The sequence below is a fragment of the Panulirus ornatus genome, chromosome 25, assembly GCF_036320965.1.
Source record: "Panulirus ornatus isolate Po-2019 chromosome 25, ASM3632096v1, whole genome shotgun sequence".
Lineage (NCBI taxonomy): Eukaryota > Metazoa > Arthropoda > Malacostraca > Decapoda > Palinuridae > Panulirus > Panulirus ornatus.
The window spans coordinates 7,540,994-7,562,983 of NC_092248.1; the positions used below are offsets into that span (position 1 = coordinate 7,540,994).

The following is a 21,990-nucleotide window of genomic DNA, read 5'->3' on the forward strand; positions in this document are numbered from 1 at the left end:
ACAGTAAACCTCATCGTTACACTTAGCTAAACCTGACGTGACACAGTAAACCTCATCGTTACACTTAGCTAAACCTGACGTGACACAGTAACATCTTACGATCGAGGGCAGCGGTGGCTACGGGGTTCGAGACAGGGAAAGCCTCCATTACCTTGCTGGGCTCGGGACTGCTGAAGGAATCGACTCCCAGACGATCGTCTTGAGCCGTTTATCTGAGGGACCAGCAAGGCAGGGACAGCTACCCAGGCCTCGACCTAGCCACCTATGGCTACGATAGGCCAGGATGACGTAATTGCCCTTGATAGGTCAAAAGACTGATTGTCACGCCCTCATCTTGACGTGATTGGCTGAGGGAGGCCTAAGGTCCGGCCCACATATTCAAACTTCTTTGCTCCCTTGTCCATGATATATATATATATATATATATATATATATATATATATATATATATATATATATATATATATATATATATATATAATGTGTGTGTGTGTGTGTAAGCGTAAGTTTTGGCATATTGTAGTTTCCAACTATTAATCAAATTTGCCCTTTAAAAGAAAACATATCTGTCTATACATCACTTTTGATCTACTTAACAGAATTATCAAAGACTTTTAGTATTGCGAGACACGTATCTTGTTGTAGGGCTATAAGTATATAGTAAAAATACACCCGGTTTTTTTAATTGGGTAAAAAAACAACAAAGATTAAGCGCATTCGACGTGTGTATGTTTATTTTGAAATTAGAATAATCCTACTAACGTGTAGTAACTTTTAATGATAATGAATGGTTTCCAGTAATAATGTAATCAGTTTCATGATGAATTAAACATCATTAATGTGTGATATTTTATCCGGAATGATTGTAATTGTGAGCGTCTGTGTGTGTGTGTGTCGAATGCCCCGTGTGTTCAAAGTTTTGCCTGCTGGTGTTGCCAGTTGGCCGTTAGGCTGGGAGGTGTGAGGACGTGTTCTTAGCTCCTCATGCTCGGCCGTTTGGCTAGCGATAATGGCTTGCGGGCAGAAGGTAACATGCTCCAGTTTATTAGTACTGACATTAAATGAGAGTAACATAATAATTCCATCATGGGAATCCTAAATGGTGTGAATATCCAGTAACACCAACTTGAGTTCGACGCCATAGCTTCGTTCAGATTTAAATAAAAAACAAAAGACAGCTCTTCATTTAAGCTATTATTTTGACCATACTTTACCGACAGGACCTTAACTGCGTACAGCTGCTTCCCTCTGTGGTTAGAGGAATATCAAGCCTAATGTAAGCCCATGTATTTCCTTGCGAACGGTAACCCTCCTATCAAATGTACTTAGCATAATTCTGCAATTTATATGTATGATAATGGCCGGATCGCGGCGTGGAACATTAGCCAGGCCGTAATTATGTCCTTGTTAAGGTTCTTGGGAGTAATGTAGTAGTTTGAAAGCAAGATTAGACACTTTTTTTTTAATGATGGAGAGGTGGGAGAGGGAGGTGGGTTGACGTAGATGGTTGACCATGGGTGATGGTTGAGTCCTAGTGGTCTAGGAACCAACCATACACCTCGGGATTTTGTAATGTTAGACAAGATGACATAGTTGGAATAAGTGGAATATTTAATAGTAGGAGAAAGTGGAATATGTATTACATTGTAGGGGAAAAACCATCCCACTTCGCCTCTACTGTTAACACACTCTCACCCAGCCAGCCAGCGCTTATTTTTCTTATGATTTTCAAGGTTTGGACTGACAAAGACGTTGTTTATTTCTTTTTTTTGTGACATAGAAAAGTCGGATATATTAATTTAGCTTTACTTTCCCTGTTTTCCTGGAGAGAAAAAGTGCTCATCTCTCATCTCCGATAAACTCTATGTCAGTTGGGATGTGATTTGCCTGAACAACAAAAAAGTATATAGCCTTGTGTGATTTATAGTTTTGTGAAAGATTACATTATTAGGATTTAGTTCATAAGGGTAATAATTTATCTGATTATTCATAACAAGTAAGCAACTCAGCGAACAACAAAGGTTTTTATCCAGATGCACAAAGGCTTTTGACTGAATCAACTTAGCATTAATTGGAATAAGTTCATCCACGCTCTTTAGAATATGTTCAAACCACCCTTTTACTTCACATGAGAGGCACAAAAGAAGCGAAGCACATTGTATTCACGCTATGGTTTTAGGGAGTAAAGGTTTTTAGAGTTAGGGAGTAAAAGGTTTTAGAGTTAGGGAGTAAAGGTTTTAGAGTTAGAGAGTAAAGTTTTTAGAGTTAGGGAGTCAAAGATTTTAGAGTTAAGGAGTAAAGGTTTTAGAGTTAGGGAGTAAAGGTTTTAGAGTTAGGGAGTAAAAGGTTTTAGAGTGAGGGAGTAAAAGGTTTTAGAGTTAGGGAGTAAAAGGTTTTAGAGTGAGGGAGTAAAGGTTTTAGAGTTAGGGAGTAAAAGGTTTTAGAGTGAGGGAGTAAAAGGTTTTAGAGTTAGGGAGTAAAGTTTTTAGAGTTAGGGAGTCAAAGATTTTAGAGTTAAGGAGTAAAGGTTTTAGAGTTAGGGAGTAAAAGGTTTTAGAGTTAGGGAGTAAAAGGTTTTAGAGTTAGGGAGTAAAAGGTTTTAGAGTTAGGGAGTAAAGGTTTTAGAGTTAGGGAGTAAAAGGTTTTAGAGTTAGGGAGTAAAAGGTTTTAGAGTTAGGTACGTCCAACATTGTTCGACCTGGTGGGTTTTAAGCACACACGGGTCAGTGGTCAGGTTCACCATACCAGCTGGACAAATCCAGACTTGGGTCAGCGAGGCACATTTCTGCCCTGGTAAAAAAAAAAAAAAAAAAAAAAAACCCACAGCGAGAGGAGGGAGACATAGTGGGTCGGGCGGGCGAAACAAGCCAACGTAACGAATTTTTACCGTTGTCTGCCCTCGGCAGATTGCCAGTGGAAATAAAGGTAATTTACCAGTGAGCTACGGCACTGATACTAGCTCTGAATATTGAATAACTCGCCATTGCAGCGGCGGTGTAGTGATTTAGAGAATAGAATCGAAGTTGCTGAGCGTGAATTGGAGCATTATGGTTTATTCATAAGACTGTTGTAGTCGTGAGGGGTTATGGATAACCCACTATTTATGGATTGACGTAAACGTTTGTGAAACACTTTCATAAAAACCAGTTGAGAAATATATCGTTTATTTCCTGTAGATTTCTTGAGATACACACACTCATTAACTTGTGACAGAGAAACCTGTATGATGGTGCATACAAGTTATTCATCGTGTTATAGTCACAATTAGTTATGTTATTGTGCAAAGCTACAGTTTTCGTAGCTTATTTGCTGATACAATAGTGTCATACCTAATACTGAAAAGAAAAAAAAATCATTTGTTATTCGTTGAGAATTATATCCTAAACATTCAGCGTAGATGGCGGTAGGGCCTGCATTGGTGGAGATAAGGTATGATTGATTAACTGCATTTTAGACAGTTAGCAGAATTGTGTACAAATGGCAGTTAAGTGTAATATTGCATAACGTGCGTGTTCGAAATGATAAGAGAATATCACTGAAATTAGCGCCGAGTATTCGCATACTTCACAGTATATTGGTGATAGCAAAATGAGCTCCAGACTCACTCTTTATCTCTGGAAATGAGACGTGAGAGTATGTCGAAAGATGATGTTGATAGATAAAGTTTCTTGTGTTACGCTAATGGATCGATAGTTTAGAAGGGATCTTTGTCTCTTGAAGAATGCGAGTTGAATTTCTGTTTAGGCAATTGCCAGGCTGAAGAATTTTACACTTCTAATTATGTTCGTGTGTTGTTAGACCACCACCTTCTTCAGTCTTGGCTCGTAGAGTTTTGTGTTATTCAGGCACATCCCTAAACTACTGTGTACACGAATGAATTTACGAAGGTGTTAAAGCTTGTTGTAAACATATCTGTAAAACAGGCAGAACGCATTTTCAGTGTCAGAAGTGTTCTTTGAGAATCATTTGTTTGCTTGCATAAAACCATCATGCCTGCACGAGAGTCCTATTCATTTTGAACTCTAAATCATATATGCTGAACAATGAAAAATATAAGGAAAAGGTTGCTCGTTCATATATAGAATGAAAAACCATATTTTCAATGGCACGAGAACCAGCCTAATGTAAGAGCGGTAATAAATTTGACTAAGGATGTTTCTACGTCAGGCGTAGCAAATTCACGAGAGATGAATAATTTCCCTGAGAAATATTGCATGCATGTGGCCCGTTGTGGTACATAGAAATTCTTCACGTCCGGTTCAGCCATTACATAAGCAGTCTCGTGGGAGTAGCCCAATTTTGGTACAAACTCCGACGCGCAGGTTATCACAGCTTTACGTAAGAACTCGTGTGTGTGTGTATATATATATATATATATATATATATATATATATATATATATATATATATATATATATGTGGTAGTCGCTACCTTTCGTACAAGCTCTCTGGGATAGCAATTCCCAGACATAGCGGGGGAGACTTGCAACAAGTTGATAGCATACTGGAAGTCGAAACGCGAGGTAAATTGCAAGTAAATGTGTTTGTTGATTTTGTTTGAGCTGGGAATCAAGAGTCGGCGGTGGATGGCACAGAGCGCCACCAAATTGAAAATGTATTTGCTCAGCGTGGAAGTATTTTTGGGGGACTTGTTTACCTCCTGCATTAAAACATGGTGAACATTTGCTCAGTAAACGCTTTCAAGAAACATTTCATTTTCATGACGGTCTGAATGCGTTCGATTTTTCTCGACGCTTGGCCCGGAGTGTCATTGCTTTTAAACCCTTTGATTTCTCTTAACTTTTCCTTAACTTTTTTTAACACTCTTAAGTACACACCTGGTGGCATTAGATCTCCTTTAGCCATCGAGGAAAACAAGCAGATTAATCCGTCCTTATGTTGAATGACGATTTTTGGAAATGGTATGAACGTAGTAGGTTGACCGACATCTCCAAACAGTCAAGTGGATGCTGAGTTTACACCACTTGGCGTGTTGGTGGTGATTAGTTCCGTGGTTGAGTGAATGCCTCTATTCACACCCGCGACAGTGATTTGTAGGTCTCTGATCCGTCGTTGGGTTCAGGCACGACAAGTGTCGAGACTTGACATTTCCAGCGATGATCGAGGTTGAAGGAAAAAAGTTTTACATATGTGTAGTTTACTGTGCTTAACAGAATTGTCATGTTCCAAGATGCAGGCAGTTATAAAAGGTAAAGTAAATATATATCACAGCAGCGAAAGTCTGCTTTGGAAGGTGAAATGCAATATCATTTTTAGCCAGATTAAGTCGACTTAGATACGTAATTTGGTGTCTTCCCAGACCCGTTAAATGTGGACCAGAAGCTAACTTGAGGGCCATGTGTGGTTGCCACACAACAAGTATAACTTAATTAAACTCGTTCTGTCCCCTGGAATTTTTATTTTATCATTAATTTTATTGTTGTCATTAATTCAGTATTCTTTTCTATTGCAACGTTCCGCTTTTTCTTGGCAGTTCGTAATAATCTTCAAAACAGGCAGAGTGGCACTATTTTCAATTAACTTCGCCTGGTTCTAACATCCTCTTCTAAGTTACGGGAGTTTCGGAAAAATGGGAAACAGTGAGAATACCAGTGAATGTTTTCAGAATTTTTAATCTTCCTTCTATAAGATGAGAAAACATATGTAAATGAAACTCCCTCGGTAAGACGATACAGTATTACCCCCCCCTGTTTCTCTTGCTGTATATAATCATCATATTTAACCCACACAAGTATGCCTCGCCATTTTTTGGCCTAGCAAATTTTTTTTGTCTTGTTTTGTTTTACGATTTATATTGCCTGGGAATATCATGTTTATCCAGTTTTAACCGTCTTCATGCCGCCGGAATGAACCTCTTTTTGTGGTGTGTTTAATTGTCTGGGCACAGCCAGAGTAAACTTCTTCCCCTTGTGATGTATTTAGCCACCTCAACGCTGCTAGAATAAACCACCCTTGTCATGTGTTTAACTGCCTCGAGGCAGCCAGAATAAATCTCCCTTGTGTGTATATAAGTGTCTCAGCGCAGGCAGAATAAACCTTCCCTCAGCTGTGATTAAACTTCATCTCGTGTAATTTTTCCTCTTTTCTTTTCTCCTCTCTCCCAGATGGCCGCGAGCACGAGAAGTACTCGAAGTACGAGGACCTGGGAGACGACAATGTGATCGACGGCCTGCAGGTCATCGCCGAGAGGGAGATGAACTCCTTCCAGAAGCACATCCCTGGTCTGAAGCGCCACGACGCGAAGACCTCCACAATCCGCCAGCACTACTATCCCGAAGGTTAGTTCGTTAGATGGTTAGTTGGTTAGTTAGTTAGCTGGTTAGTTAGTTAGTTGGTTAGTTAGTTAGTTGGTTAGTTAGTTAGCTGGTTAGTTAGCTGGTTAGTTAGTTAGGTGGTTAGTGAGTTAGTTGGTTAGTTCGTGCTATTGGTTCTTCCCCAAGTGGCCTTCTGGGGTGTGGTGACGGGTACTGCATTAATGCATGAGTGTGTCTCAAGTTCCTAATCGTAGTGCTTTCATGGATGTCTCATCCCTGTAACGCACATAGGATGATGGGTCGTGTGTGTGTATGTGTGCATGCGTCCATAGGAGTGAAGACATGGGACATGTATGAGTATGCAAGGTGAAGTGTAAAACTCTCTATCCTTGTGGCAGGTCGATAAATGATTAGCTGATAGGCTGGCGTATATATATATATATATATATATATATATATATATATATATATATATATATATATATATATGAGGAAAGATATGTCACACGTATACAAAGTCGAGACGGGGCAACGCGAGCGTAAAACTCGCCCTGTAACACACACAAATAGCCGTCACGGGTGTTAATTACAGGGATGAGATCTAATTCCAGTAAGTGCAAGAATGATGAGGTTGGGGGACACAAGGAAAGGATGGATGCCTGGTTGCGATGATTGCCGAGCGGATGACACACAGCGCGGAAGCCACCCTAACCCGTCATCATCAGAGCTCATTGTTCATGCTAAGAAGTGCATATTGCTTGCTGGCGTATTAGACTCTTGATTGGAATATACGGACAGGGAAGTGTATTTGGGGGAAGTGTTGATTAATTTACAGAGTCCAAGACTGGGTTATGTGCCTCCCGTCTCTGGTCATCTTACTTTTAAAAGTCATATTGGATTTGATCGATCGAGAGTCTTAAGAGAAGGACAGATAGGGTTGAACGTTAATTAAAAGAGCTGAGCTGTGCATTGAGAGGTCGAGAAGAGAGCCACAAGTTCGTTTGACCATGGAAGAGAGGAGAGGTAGGGGTGACTTGATCATAGCTTTAAAGTTTCCGGTGAGTTGGTGGACGGTGAGGGTGATCAGTCTCTCATGAGATGCAGTGGCAAATTGACCAGACAGAGTCTGTGGTTTTATTTCGTTAACTAAGGCATGGAAAATGATGATTTCTGATTACATTACTTACACACAAGCCTTTTTAGATTATGTTTCTTTTATTTCACTTTGATAGAATATACTTGCAGGCTGTGAATCACTGTCAAGCGAGAGATTTTGATTAATTTCAGTATTAGTTATTTCATCAGTGTGATGAGATTGTGTGGAGAGTGTACGTAAAAGTTTTTAACAAAACATTCACATACATTATGATGATCATCATGGATGGATACGGTGTTTATTTGATATTTCATGCTCCAATATATATATATATATATTAACTTTGATATTGATGTTTGCATTGGAAATTTTATATAAAGCGTTTTAAGAGATCACCAAAGTAAAACAAGACTTTCAAAATGGTTTACTCGGTGATAAAACCCGAGGCTTGGCTTTTTTAAGTCTCTCTCTCTCTCTCTCTCTCTCTCTCTCTCTCTCTCTCTCTCTCTCTCTCTCTCTCTCTCTCTCTCTCTCTCTCTCTCTCGGTCTTTATTGTCATTATTGGAATTGGTGACCCATCCTCAGCAAAAGCAAAATTACTCGCTTGGTTCTCTGTTGCCATCTCCAGCACAGCAGACACTTAACTTCCTCTCAGTCAACTGTAATCAGAGATACAACGTTAAAAAACGACGGGGCGAGTTTTAAAAAACAGCTTTTGTAGAATAATGAACACCTTAGATATCTTCAGTGTCTAATGAAAGCGTTCAAGTATTTTGTATTTTAAAGATGAAATTTTAAAAAGATATTAATGCCAGAAAAAAATTACGTGAGAAATTAAAAGCTGTTACACAATGGCATTTTTTTTACGATTTTTCTTTTTTATCTTTGTATCAGTTCGTCTTTCTCGCCATAATGAGATCACGTCAGGAACAGATGACTGAGCTTTTCAGGAGAAAATAATCCTTGCGCGATTCCTTTTGTTCTTATTCATACATGATAATACAGGAGGGGGAGGAGTTTCGAACACCCCGCTCACCCGTCTTTTCTTTGTCGCCATCAGCGTGCACGTATGGTAGGTACGTGGATGAAGACACTGCTGTTCTTACTTCCCCTTCTCTCTCTCTCTCTCTCTCTCTCTCTCTCTCTCTCTCTCTCTCTCTCTCTCTCTAGGGAGAGATAATGAAATGCCCGAATTAATATTCTTTGCATTCCGGGTGAAGTTGATCAAAAAGTCTTTTGAGTTAATAATCTTATTTGCTTGACCATTCTGAAACGCTGCTTGGAAAAATAATGTTGGTGGTCTTCGTGATATGATGTATTTTTTTCTTTTTTTTTATTGTGTAGTCTAGTGATAAGACAGTTGATTGTCTAGTACCATTAGTAGTCTATAAAGCACTTTATTCAATTCAGTATTTGATTTTAGTAGACACGTCTGAAAACTCTCTGCGCAAAAATACGTATCCTGAAAAATTCCAAATTAGACATTCATATCGTTAGATTATTTACGTACGAAAATGTTGTACTGTTATCCACTTAACCAGTCTTCGGACATTTACAGACATTTATCATTCATAAACCTCGTCTCCTAACTACACAGCCTCCCTCCCTCTCTCTCCTGACATAACCACCATCCAAAAACCTCCCCTACCGTCCACAAGTCTTTAACATTTACACACAACACCAAACACCTTATTTGCAATCCTCGCTCCGCGTTTACAGTTCACAAATCCCTTTGTTCCGTCCCCACTCATCGATCAGCTACACCCCCCCCCCTGTCATTTGTAAACCCTAATGCCTTCATACTGTACACACATGTCCATTATCTCTTTATTACACCTAGGTAAAAACATGCATCTCTTTTGGTTTATGCAGACCATGTGTTTGTGAAAGGTCTCTTGTGGCCTGTGTCTTGCATCGCCCTTCACTGATAGACACCCCCTCAAAAAAAACTTGTCACATGTTAAATGTGCTGCACGTGTTTTGACGTTTATTGTGCTGGTGGTTGTCACAGCCCAGGGAATAATGCTATTGTGGCCGCTCTTTCAGAGAGAATTACCCTGTCACGCTCATATTTAATGTGTGTAATGAAGTTGAAATGGCGGAAGACACCGCGTGAGCCAACTTTCGCAAGAAGATTCGTGAAAGTTGCTCCCGTGCGAGAAACATTCAAGTTTTTCTTCTTTTTTCTTTTTTTTAAGAAAAGACGAAGATGCGAACCAGAAGATGGATTATATTGTACCAAGAAATGGAGCAGAGAGCGAGAGAGAGGGAAGTCATGAGCCATATTGTATCCTTTAGCTTTATCGTATTTGAAAGAGGATATATATATATATATATATATATATATATATATATATATATATATATATATATATATATATATATATATATATCCTCTTTCAAATACGATGAAGCTAAAGGATACAATATATATATATATATATATATATATATATATATATATATATATATATATATATATATATATATATATAGTAGTGTATCAAAGAATATGGTAAATTCTCAGAAGACAGCTTGCTTGTTACCGAACGCTGAGTCAATGTAAAAGATCAGCCACATCGGGAAGCTAACAGTCTTGATCCACCCACCCCCCCGCAAACTTGAAAGTTCCGGACTGCTGCTACTTTTCCCGCGTTGCCTCTCGTACTATGCAACGGGAAGCTAAGGAGATGGGCGGGAGGAGTTGGGAAGTTACATATGTCGTATTAAATGAAGCTTAGATATTGATCTAGTGATGTTACGTAGGGAGGAGGAGGAGGAGCTGGCGGCGAGGTTATTGAGGCGCCGTATTGTTAGCTCTTAACAAAGACATGTGGAGGGGAAGGCATTGTTTGACTACGCAACCTGACGGAGAAGGGATCTTTTCAGGATCCGTCGTGTCCCGTTGCCTGTAGTTGTGGCCATCCGTCCAAATTCTTGGGGTTGTGGGGAGGCCAGTCAACCGCTCTATAACCACGAGGCAGTCACTAGGCTGTGTATGAAGGTAACCTCCGGGAAATAAGCGTGGATGAGTCGTAGCATTTGACAGGGAGGGAAAAAAAAAAAAGATATATAGACTTTTCCCCGGATGATATGTAAACACTTGTCGGCAACTGAGCCCAACGGTATGACCCCCTCCCCCTGCCCCTCCTCCCCCTGCGTGTCGTGTTAGCGAAGTTGTCGTCTTGAATCAGTCGTTGACATTTGTTCTCTGGATGTCAATGCTGCTGTAATTTTTTTCTTTTTCTTTCTTTTCTTTACCATTGATATTCATAGGGTAATAGATTCACTCGCTTGGCTACAGAGTTCGATTAAAGGGAAACATCTGATTGACCAAATAAGAAAGGTGAATAATGTGATGTTGATGTGTGTGTAGGTTAAGCGGAGTATTTTACGTATTATGATATTTTATGTTTTTCTTCATCTGTGTTATGCTACGTGACCCAGCCACTTTGGTAGCGGAACACTGAGACTCACCGTACTGGGGAGGAGGACAAAGGCTGTGTATGAAAAGACTAGCTGGCCGTACACGAGAAAGTATTGGCTGTATGGATGTCAGCATACAGATAGGCTGGCTCTTTTTAAAGTTCATGTACCAGAGAGAGAGAGAGAGAGAGGAAACGCTCGACCCTAAACCTAAGGTCTGAGAGATACTAGCCTCGAGGGAGAGGTCAGCAAGCCTCTTTTTTTCTGAACGTAAAAGTGCGCAAGTGGTTCTCTCGCTCGTGAGTCCGGAGCGTTGAACGGTAATTGAGTTAGCTGTGCAGAAAGATCTAGGAAAGGGAGGTGGAAAGTCCTCCTTGTAAGAGGAGACGGTAAGAGAATAAAGACTTTTAACGTTTGTGGCCGTTTAGAACCCGCTGTGCTTAACAGACTCGAACCCCGGTAATAGGATCTCATCATACTCAATCTCGGATTGGACTGCTCGGGAGAGAGAAGCGAGTCGGTTAACAGCCGTTGAGTGGAATGGCGCAAGGCGCCCACGGACGAAGAGGAGGAGCGACGACGTACGTCCGTCCAGGGGGGTGTGTAGCCGGGAAACGGACGCACGGACGGACGGACGGTTCGCGTCTGAATGCCCGCGCTGACCGAGAGAGAGAGAGAGAGAGAGAGAGAGAGAGAGAGAGAGCATGACGACTTATAGCTCGTACCAAAACTGTCTCAATCACAACATAACTTCCTGCCGGCCATCGGGGGTGGGGGGGGGGGGGGGGGGGGGGGGGTACAAATCACCCGAGTAAGAGGTTATGGGAAAGAAAACGAGGTGACCAGGATTTATAAGGCCTGTGTACGTTTATGTTCAATAATACTTTGATGTGACCTCGTGGGGGTTTACTGAAAGGGAATAATATACTTGCATGATACTGACATTTGTTTATGTATTGGGCGAAATAGTTTTCTGGGAGACAGCGTCCACTGATTTTCATTTTGTTTATTTTTTCTTTTTTCAATGGCGTAGGGTCCCCACGCGAAGGAAAAAAAATAACCAGAGATAGAACAATAGACAAGAAAAAAGGAAAGATGTGTGGGTTTGGAGGAGTAGTAGGGGAAAAAAAAAAACCTGCCTTTAAAAAAGGGGGGGTCATAAGTGTCAAGAGAGACATGAGAAGATAAATTTTCATTGCTCAGCGTCGTACGGTCTGGACCCAACTCTCTACATCACACGCCCTCCCATCTACCTCACATTAATCAGTCGTACAACGTAGGACATATTTGTCGAAAAAAAAAAGGATGTCGCACGTCTATTATGCATTAATAATCGTTCTTCGTCTTTTTTTAAATCAAAATATAGCGTCAGCAAGCTTGGGGGAAGGGGTTTAGATAACCTAACCTAACCTAACCTACCTAACCTAACCCATGCAGCTCCTGGGGAAATTAATATGGTATGGGTCCAATATACAGATCCCTCATGGTATGGGTCCAATATACAGTTCCTCATGGTATGGGTCCAATATACAGTTCCCTCATGGTATGGGTCCGTCCACACGACGAAGCTAGCCCATTAGTTTCGGTATCAAGCAGGGGGGCGCTCCTCTCCCCTGTACGATAACTACTACGTCAGCCCCCAGCAGGGGACGGACGCACGTTTGCGTCGGATTAACGGATCAACGCTGCTTGCGTTGGAGAGCCTCTCTCTCTCGTCAGCAATTCCCTTTGAAAAATATTGGCGCGGAAAGTCAAGTACTGTGTTATTCGCTTGGGCGATCCGTTGCTTGCACCCGCCCTTATAGTTTCGATACATGGGTACGTGTGTCTTGTTTATTTTATACTCGCGTAGTGAATATGTTAACGGTATATTGTGTAATCCACGGTATTGCTAAGGATGTAAGTTTGAACATCTGTACCTTCTTCACCTGCTGTATAGTTACGGTAGTCAGGTGTGTGTGTATATTACAGCGAGAGTACGTTCCGTCGCTTTGAGTTAGACCCCACGTACGTAAATGCTGCCTGCAGTGTGCTGTGTAACCGAGCGCTTTATCTGGGAAAGACCGTAGACGCGCCTTCTTCATCCATCGCTTAATTCCTTCAGTCTCTCTCTCTCTCTCTCTCTCTCTCTCTCTCTCTCTCTCTCTCTCTCTCTCTCTCTCTCTCTCTCTCCTCTTCCCCCTCTTCTTTCCCTCCTCCTTCCCCCCTCATTCCTCCCTCATCCCCCCTGGGGGCCATAATACACCCCCCATGGTCCCCCCATGGTCCAGCAGTCTCGGAGCGAATGTGGAAGGAATTACGGCGACTTACGTCATGTTTATTAGCGTGTTAAAGTTGGTGCAAGACCCGGAGTGGTTAGTGCAGAGCACGTCAGCGCCAGTCGCCATTCTGGCTCAATCGACCTCCCCCCTCCCCCTTACCCCCTACCCCTTTACCCCCTCACCTTCCCAAGTTGCCGCCTCAGTGTGTCTGTGTGTGTGTGTGTGTGTGTAATTACCTGTTTGTACAGCGCGCATGCATGTATATGTGTTTTTTCTCCGTGTCAGTACCTGTGTATGTACAGTGTGGGGAGGGACTTCTACACTCCAGTGTTCGTGTTCTTATTCGTAGGTAGGGAGTTCTACACCCGTGTGTGTGTGTCTCTGTGTGTGTGTGTGTGTGTGTTTACCTTTTCAACCATATTAAAAGTTTTAAACGACTCAAGGGGGAAAAATATGGCAGATATCGACTAAGCTTTACGGGTTTTCTAAGTATCACTCAGGGGAGAAAATGGGTCGGCGTTAGTATAGGTCAGAGATCAAGGTCACTGATGCCATGAGGAGGTCACATGTCTGGCAGCGCGTCTCCGCCGTTGTGAAAAGATGTCGTGCGTCTGGCAGTGCGTCTGCAGGCCGGCTGGGGCTGGTTGCCGTGGACGAGCTGACAATCGCCTTTGCATCTCTTGATCCCGGCTGGGGTCAGGGAAGGGAACTTCGCTGGCAGAGAGTTTTTTTCACGCCCAGGTAGACTCAGCAGTGAATGAAATGAATGAATGAATGAATACCTGGTAGGCTCGCTGGCTTGTCGATATGGACCATTGTCCACGGACATGGACATAATTTTTTTTTTTTTTTAAACGTGTCAAGAGTGCGTCATCCGCTACCCAAGTTGGGACCCATTTTTATCTACCAGCAGTAGAAAGGATGATGAACAGCTGGGTAAACTGTGAGCCGTCTGCCCGCGCCGGGGATCGAACCCGGGCTGTTGACTTCACTGGCTAGGTTTGTGTGTGTTTGATCATATAGGAAACCCAAGGATTGACACAGAGAAACAAGTCTTACATAGATTTTAGATTGGTTTATAGTTCTTTGATATAGAATATCTGAGGCTTGCTATTGATTAACTTCTCCATTATTTAGATATCAAATTGCATTGAAATGTTTGTAGTGTCTAAGCCATCGTATAGACGATCTTGAACATAAGAGAAATAAGGTTCATTTCATCATATAAAGAATTCAAGGCTGTACTCTACATGGCGCCACGTGATCTGGTGATTTTTCAATGAGGATTCAATTCTGTTAATAAAGAAACAAGAAAAGAATCAGATCATGAATACAAAGGATCTCGTGCTTTGTGAGAGAAGCCTTGATGATTCATAAATACCTGATGTTTACGACAGAGAATTGGCACACTCTGTATGGAAACCTTATCACCTTGTTGATATTATATACTTAATCGTAAAGGGCAGTGATTTGATAGCTATTTGGTGTTTTACATGAAATAGAAATAAGATTATGAGTTCATTTATTTCGTTATATCTAGGCGTCATTGATCTGTCTGTGATTATTAGCCATGTGCATATGATTAATGGTTTTGAAGATGGTAATGACTGGGGCGCGTGTGAATGGATTATTTCTCCTCTTCAGAAAGAGAGACATATATATATAGAAACGTCTCTTACGAGTGCTTACAACTTTGAAGTTTTTACCTTGAGAGACGGGCGAGAGCAGAGGCAGAGAGAGAGGGGAGAGACGGGCGAGAGCAGAGGCAGAGAGAGAGAGGGGAAATTCTTCCTTGCTGTAACATTCTTCACTAAAAGCTGATGGCACAGAATTCTGGGGAGTTTTTTTTTTAGCTGCGTAATTTAAATTTACGCGGGTCTTCCTCGCGGCTTTGTGGTATTATTACGGTCTATCATCTCCATTAACTTCTGTTCAGTACGGGTAATTACCAGCATTATTCTTGTGAGAATGGTTTTGGACGATGTGCGCAAGCGCGCGTGTGCAGGTGGCTGTGGCTGGCCCATGTGCACGCGCGTTTGCAAGTGTGTGGCTGATGTGCACGCGCGTGTGTGCAAGGGGGCTGAAGGTGGCTCATGTGCACGCGCGCGTGTGCAGTTGGCTCACGTGCACACAAGCGTGTGCAGCTGGCTATGGTTGGCTCTCGTGCACGCGCGTGCACAGGATTAGCCAGAGAGCACGTGCGCGTGCGCCCCCCCCACACCCCCATATAACCCCTCCCCCCCCATTGACACTCCCCCACCTGTACTAACGCAAAGATTATCCCTCTCCCATTGTGCAGGTGGATGGGGTTGGCTGATCTGCGCATGCGTGTTCGTTGTTCACGTGCTAACCACGGGTCTCCAGTTTTCGTACGGCGTTCTGTACACGGACATGTTGAACCACCTGGCGGAGGACCGCGCCATGGACGTCAGTAAGTATTGAGCCACCTGTCTCCACCACCTGTTTCGTTGAACAGGTTCAAATTGAGGTGTTCATGCATTCATTCAAACCCCGTGTGTGTTGTAAGAGATTTAGTTATATTATTATTATTATAATTATTATTATTATTATTATTATTATTATTATTATTATTATGCCTTATATTCCGTTTGTTTTTATAGTTGTTTATTGTACTTTATTGCCTCTTTGTTTTTATCTTTATATCCCGTGTGTTTGTGATAGTTGTATTATATTTTATTTTTTATATTACGTGTGTTTTTATTGTTGTAGTTTTTATACTTTATTTTCTTTTATTCATTTTTATATCCCGCGTGTTTGTATAGCTGTAATTTATACTTTATTTTACCTTTTTTTCTAATTTTTCTTCTGCCTTCATCTGTTTCTAGTTGCTCTAAGTGCTGGATGTAAGGATCATCGTACACCACTGAACGTGTTGTTTCTGTACGTGTGACTGTGACGTAGTGAGTGGTTCCCTGCATGGTGATTAGGTACGTTTCCTGGTGGATTGCTCCTCATGTGGGTTGTTATGTCCTCAAAATCACTCGTACGCGGGGGACACACTTCCCGGAGCCAACTCGTATGGAACCGGTCTTGGGACATGACGACCTGACCCAGTACACCCTCTGAGGGGGGACTAGTGGTACTGGGTCATGACCTTCCTTCTTCCCCCCAGTATTCACTCTGGGGGATCACTTCTGGGCTGTCATGACCCCCTCCCCCCCAGTACACTATCTGGGGAATCAGTTCTTGGGTCATGGCCTCCCACAGTACACACACCGTCAGCGAGACCAGTCCTGGGGTCATGACCTCCCCAGTACACACCATCAGCGCGACCAGTCCTGGGGTCATGACCTCCTCCCAGTACACCATCAGCGCGACCAGTCCTGGGGTCATGACCTCCTCCCAGTACACCATCAGCGCGACCAGTCCTGGGGTCATGACCTCCTTGCCAACTGTGACCCATCTGGAGGTGTTCGTGTGTGTGTGTGTGTGTGTGTGTGTACGCAGTGTTGGTTCCCCATGCCCATCGCTCGTGTTTTCCTTCAAGATGCATTTATTTTTCCAGTTATGAATTCCTTGTTGACGACTTTTTCATTCTTTGACCTCGTTTTTAACTTGTTTGCATTGGCCTCGAGCGCCTGTTTACACACCAGTATAGGATTACATATATTTTTCTTTTTTTTACATTTTCAAACAATTTTTTTTTTTCTTTCTTCCAGCAGACTATTAACTTTTTTGTTTTTTCTGCCATGGATTAAGTCCCCTTTAATTGCCATTCGATCCCCCTTTGTGCCAACGTATATATTATAATACCTTTTGAACATATTCTGATATTTCATGGACACGTCTTCCAAGGCATTTCACTGTCTGCTTCGGGATGTGGAGTCTTGGCTGTTCTCATCTGGGACAGATTGAAGTGGATTCAACGTCTCTTTAGTACGATTTAGTATCGCTTTTTTTTCTTCTCTTTTTTTGCCAGGGTTGATTAAGCTTTCATCGGGAAATTAGGGTTAATTTCGCATAGGACAGAGGGGAAAGTTAACCCTTTTTGATCGTCTCACTTCGTCATGGTGTCATCTCACTTTGAAATTAAATGAATTATTTTCCCCATTATTCAGTGGCTAAGGAAGATTTATATAAAATGACGGGACGACATTTTTTTTTTTAAAAGCATTTCCCAAAGCTTTCGAGGCTCCCGTGTGGACATTATCTGTTGTTGTTGCCAGCGATATTACACAGGTAGTGAGAGTTATGGAGACATAGGCGAATTGGTAGTAGATTTATATATATATATATATATATATATATATATATATATATATATATATATATATATATATATTATCCCTGGGGATAGGGGATTAAGAATACTTCCCACATATTCCCTGCGTGTCGTAGAAGGCGACTAAAAGGGGAGGGAGCGGGGGGCTGGAAATCCTCCCCTCTCGTTTTTTTTTTAATTTTCCAAAAGAAGGAACAGAGGGGGCCAGGTGAGGATATTCCAAAAAAGGCCCAGTCCTCTGTTCTTAACGCTACCTCGCTAACGCGGGAAATGGCGAATGGTTTAAAAAAAAAAAAATATGTATATATATATATAGACATGGAGGTTTAAAATACAGCACACAATGGCATGATTATTTTCCCTCTCTCATTTTCTGATGTATGTTTTTTTGACATCGACATTGACAGATGGCGCACCGTGTACAGGGGAATCGATTCTATGGTGATTTTTGTATTTTTTTTGTATTTTTGCATTTTTTTTTTTTTTCCGTGGCTTCCTGTAGGACGGAGACAGAGAGAGAGAGAGAGAGAGAGAGAGAGAGAGAGAGAGAGAGAGACAGACAGACAGACAGAGAGAGAGAGAGAGAGAGAGAGAGAGAGAGAGAGAGAGAGAGAGAGAGAGAGAGAGAGAGAGAGAGAGAGAGACCCCCGACCCCCTGAGATTTACGAGGGTAGGGGGATTGCACCACCCCAGCTTCTGGGGAAGGGGAGGAAAGGGTGTGTGAGAGTACTAAACACCCCCTCCCTCCCTCCCTCTCCCACACACACACACACACACACACACACACACACACACACACACATACGCAAGCCTCGAGCAGAAACTCTTTTTATGTTTTGTGTGACCCAAGTTAGGCGGCATCTCCAGTTTTGTGGGAGTGGATCAAGCTGGATCCCAGTTTAGTGGGTTTTATGGGACTGGCTCAAAGCGGGACCCCTGATTTGTAGGGGTTTTTTTTTGGGGGGGGGGGGAAATTTAGTGATAACGTGATTGCAATTTTGTGGATTTTATGGGATGGAGTGAAACAAGACTGCAGTTTATTTTTAGGGTTTTCTATGGGATTGTGTTCAACAAAACTACGGTTTTTGTAGGTTTTTTGGGATTGTGTATAGCAAAAGTTCGGTTTTTGTAGGTTTTATGGGATTGTGTATAACAAAATTACGGTTTTGTAGGTTTTATGGGATTGTGTATAACAAAATTACGGTTTTGTAGGTTTTATGGGATTGTGTATAACAAAATTACGGTTTTGTAGGTTTTATGGGATTGTGTATAACAAAATTACGGTTTTTGTAGGTTTTATGGGATTGTGTGTGAGGCAGGACTCGTGATTTGTAGGTTTCGTGGGAGTGAGTGAAACAGAACGACATTTTTGTAGGTATTGCTGGATGGAGTCGAGCGGGGCGGGAGGAGGAGGAGGATGTATCCCAGTTTTGTTGGTTTTATGTCTGGAAGGCGACTTGGACCCCAGTTTTATAGGGTGGAGTCAAGCGGGAACCTTAGTTTTATAGGTTTTCTTGGTTAGTGAGTAAAGTGAGGGTGGGTGAAGAGCCTGGAGACTCACAGCTTCTGGTTTATCTCGTGTCCTCCTGGCTTTTGGGAGGGGGGGGTGAAGGCTAGGGTGAGGGGAAAACGTGGGAGGGAAGATCACGGAGGGACAGGTAGCGATGAGGTGTCGGGGAGAGAGAGAGAGAGAGAGAGAGAGAGAGAGAGAGAGAGGTGAGTGGGGTGTTCCTCCTCCACTGCGAAGAGCGGACGAGGGTGATGGTTGAAGTGTGGAGAGGGGTGGGGGAAATGGGGGTGAGAGAGAGAGAGAGATGAATAAAAGGAGGGGAAAGAGTGAGAGGTGGTGAGAGTGGAAGAAGACTGCCAGGCCTTGGGAGAGGCGTTGCCCGTAATCAATATAAACCACCTCCTCTCTCTCTCTCTCTCTCTCTCTCTCTCTCTCTCTCTCTCTCTCTCTCTCTCTCTCTCTCTCTCTATCCTGTGGCGGGAAATTTCGTCAGGAACCAATACCCGGGCGTCCGGGACGTCCCCCCCCCCTCCCACCCGTGTGCCCAAGATGGGATTACATATATAAATATATATATATAAGACTCGCGAAGTTAAGAAGGTCACGGGGACGGATCCCACACGTTTCAGGTAACTACTGTTACCATCCTGCTAACGATGACGACGACCCTTAACATCCCGCTAATGGCTTGGCGTCCTAGTGATGATTCATACCATCCCATTAATGACTTCTTATTATCCCAGTAACGGCTCTTACCATCCCAGTAACGACTCCTACCATCCTTGTAACGGCCGTTACAACATTAAGTCAAGAAAAGATGCATATATATATATATATATATATATATATATATATATATTGGAAAGGATCACAATTCTGCGCGTGATCAAGATATTCCTATGAGCCCACGGGGAAAATGAAACACGATAAGTTCCCAAGTGCACTTTCATATAATAATCACATCATCAGGGTGAGACACAAGAGAGAAATTTAACAGTCAGTTGATATACAACGAAGAGACGAAGCTAGGACGCCATTTGGTAAACATACGATTGTCCATGTATATATATATATATATATATATATATATATATATATATATATATTGTTCTAGGGTTATAGATTATTGTGAATTAGTTGTTTTAAACGCGATCTTAGGTATATTGTCGAGGGGCTTATGGACACACGATGTGCGAAAGGATATCGCAGTCTTATGCTGAAGATGTACATATATATTGTGGGAGGTAAAGGAGGTATCGTAGTATTGGTGTGATTTTATTTTTTCTCGTGTAAGTCGAGAACACGATCGGCGACGGTATCGTAAACGGTGCCGGTATCGTAAAAGGGTATCGTAAAACGGTATCGTATCGTAAACGGTATCGTAAATACAAATAGCACCGTCGTCAGAGGGGAGGCTATCGTTTGCCTCGCCCAGGATCGTACACACACACGTCGGCACCGTGAGAGAGCCTTGTATCGTAGCATCGTAAGAACGATAGTAGAGAGAGAGAGGGGTGGGGAGTGGGGTGGGGGGTTATTGTGACCTCTACATGGAGTATCGTAGCTTTGTAAGCACTATAGCAGGGAGAGAGAGAGAGAGAGAGAGAGAGAGAGAGAGAGAGAGAGAGAGAGAGAGAGAGAGAGAGAGAGAGAGTCTGGGAGATACACTAGGGGGGGGCATTCCGCTGGCAGGAGTTTGACAGCTCTGGTCCCCCCCCTAGAGGTCAGAGGTCATCTCTTCAACAATCTTCCACGCCTACGTCAGCGTCGCGTAGGGCCTCCCGGTCGTCCGTCCGTCCGTCCGTCCGCCTCCTCCCCCATCAGGAGCAGAGCGCCTGGCATTTCGAGAATTATTCTTGGACGGGAGCGTCATGGCCTTGTGTGGACTTGCCTGGGAAAGCAAGAGTGAGGATATTTTTTTCTTTCCCCCCTCCTAGGCTCAGTCCTTTGTTCTTGACGCTACCTCGCTAGCGCGGGCAATGGCGTATATGTATGAATATATATATATAATATATATATATATATATATATATATATATATATATATATATATATATATATATATATATATATATATGTGTGTGTGTGTGTGTCTGTGTGTATGTCTGTGTGTGTGTACGACCTGGGGCTCTTGTAGGAAGTGAAGACCTTTAACTCGCACAGCACGACGGTACGACGCTTGAGCACGACGGTACACCCCTTGGGTACGAACGTGCTTGGCCCTCTGACCTGACCTGGGCCCCATGAGGATCAGGTCAGAGTTCGTGCCTTCCTACCGAAGGATGGTGACTTCGTGCTCCAGGTCGTGCTCAGGGGGTCGTACCGTCGTGCTCAAGGGTCGTACCGTCGTGCTCATTGGGTCGTACCGTCGTGTTCAAGGGTCGTACCGTTGTGCTCAAGGATCGTACCATCAGATATCAGTAAATTCTACGTGAGATAAACTAGTTTAAGATTGTGTGGTTAGTAATATGATAAACTAGTTTAAGATTGTATTGTTAGTAAATATGATAAACTAGATTATTTAGTCAGTAATTTGATAAACTAGTTTAAGACTTGTGGGTAATGTGATGCGTTAGTTTAAGACGGTGTGGTGGGTGATACGATAAACCAGTTTTAAGTTTGTGTAGTCCCGTAACATGAAGAAGTGAAGCTCAGTTTAGAACGCATCAATGGTGATCAGTAGATAAATTAGTGGAGAGGAATATTTGAACGGTGACTGATACATATTCTAACAGGTCTTAAATTACCAGTTGAAATGAACCGGAAGAATTGGTTACAGAATTATTAAAAACCGAGTCATCGGTGCCGAGAGGGGCTTTGCAGGTAGTTAATTAGTGTAAGTTAATTAGTGTACAGTTAATTAGCGCCGATGAAATCACAAGAGCGAACTGTGTGTGTGTGTGTGTGTGTGTTGGGATCGTACCCACGTCTCGCGATCACAATTTCCCCCACTGGAGCAGAGGTGGCTACGTCAGATGGAGATGAATTAGCCTTAAAGGGGGGAAGAGAGAGAGAGAGAAAAAAAATATCCACTTGGCTCCTTCCTTCCTTCCTCTGTTCCTTGTATTTGGAAGGTGATCGTACAGGAGGGGAAGATAAACAGACTCTCTCTCTCTCTCTCTCTCTCTCTCTCTCTCTCTCTCTCTCTCTCTCTCTCTCTCTCTCTCTCTCTCTCTCTC

The 21,990-nt window shown here is 42.5% G+C and overlaps 1 protein-coding gene across 1 annotated transcript in view; it reads left to right on the top strand.

The window, feature by feature from the left end:
* The first annotated feature begins 953 nt into the window (after window positions 1–953).
* The window catches only part of LOC139757221 (monocarboxylate transporter 13-like), a 56,874-nt gene continuing 35,837 nt past the window's right edge, over window positions 954–21,990 (top strand). The window contains exons 1-3 of the mRNA XM_071677393.1: window positions 954–1,027; window positions 6,126–6,299; window positions 15,358–15,489. Of these exons, the coding sequence (XP_071533494.1) occupies window positions 985–1,027; window positions 6,126–6,299; window positions 15,358–15,489 (349 nt within the window). The 5' untranslated portion in view covers window positions 954–984. The remainder of the gene's footprint in view (window positions 1,028–6,125; window positions 6,300–15,357; window positions 15,490–21,990) is intronic.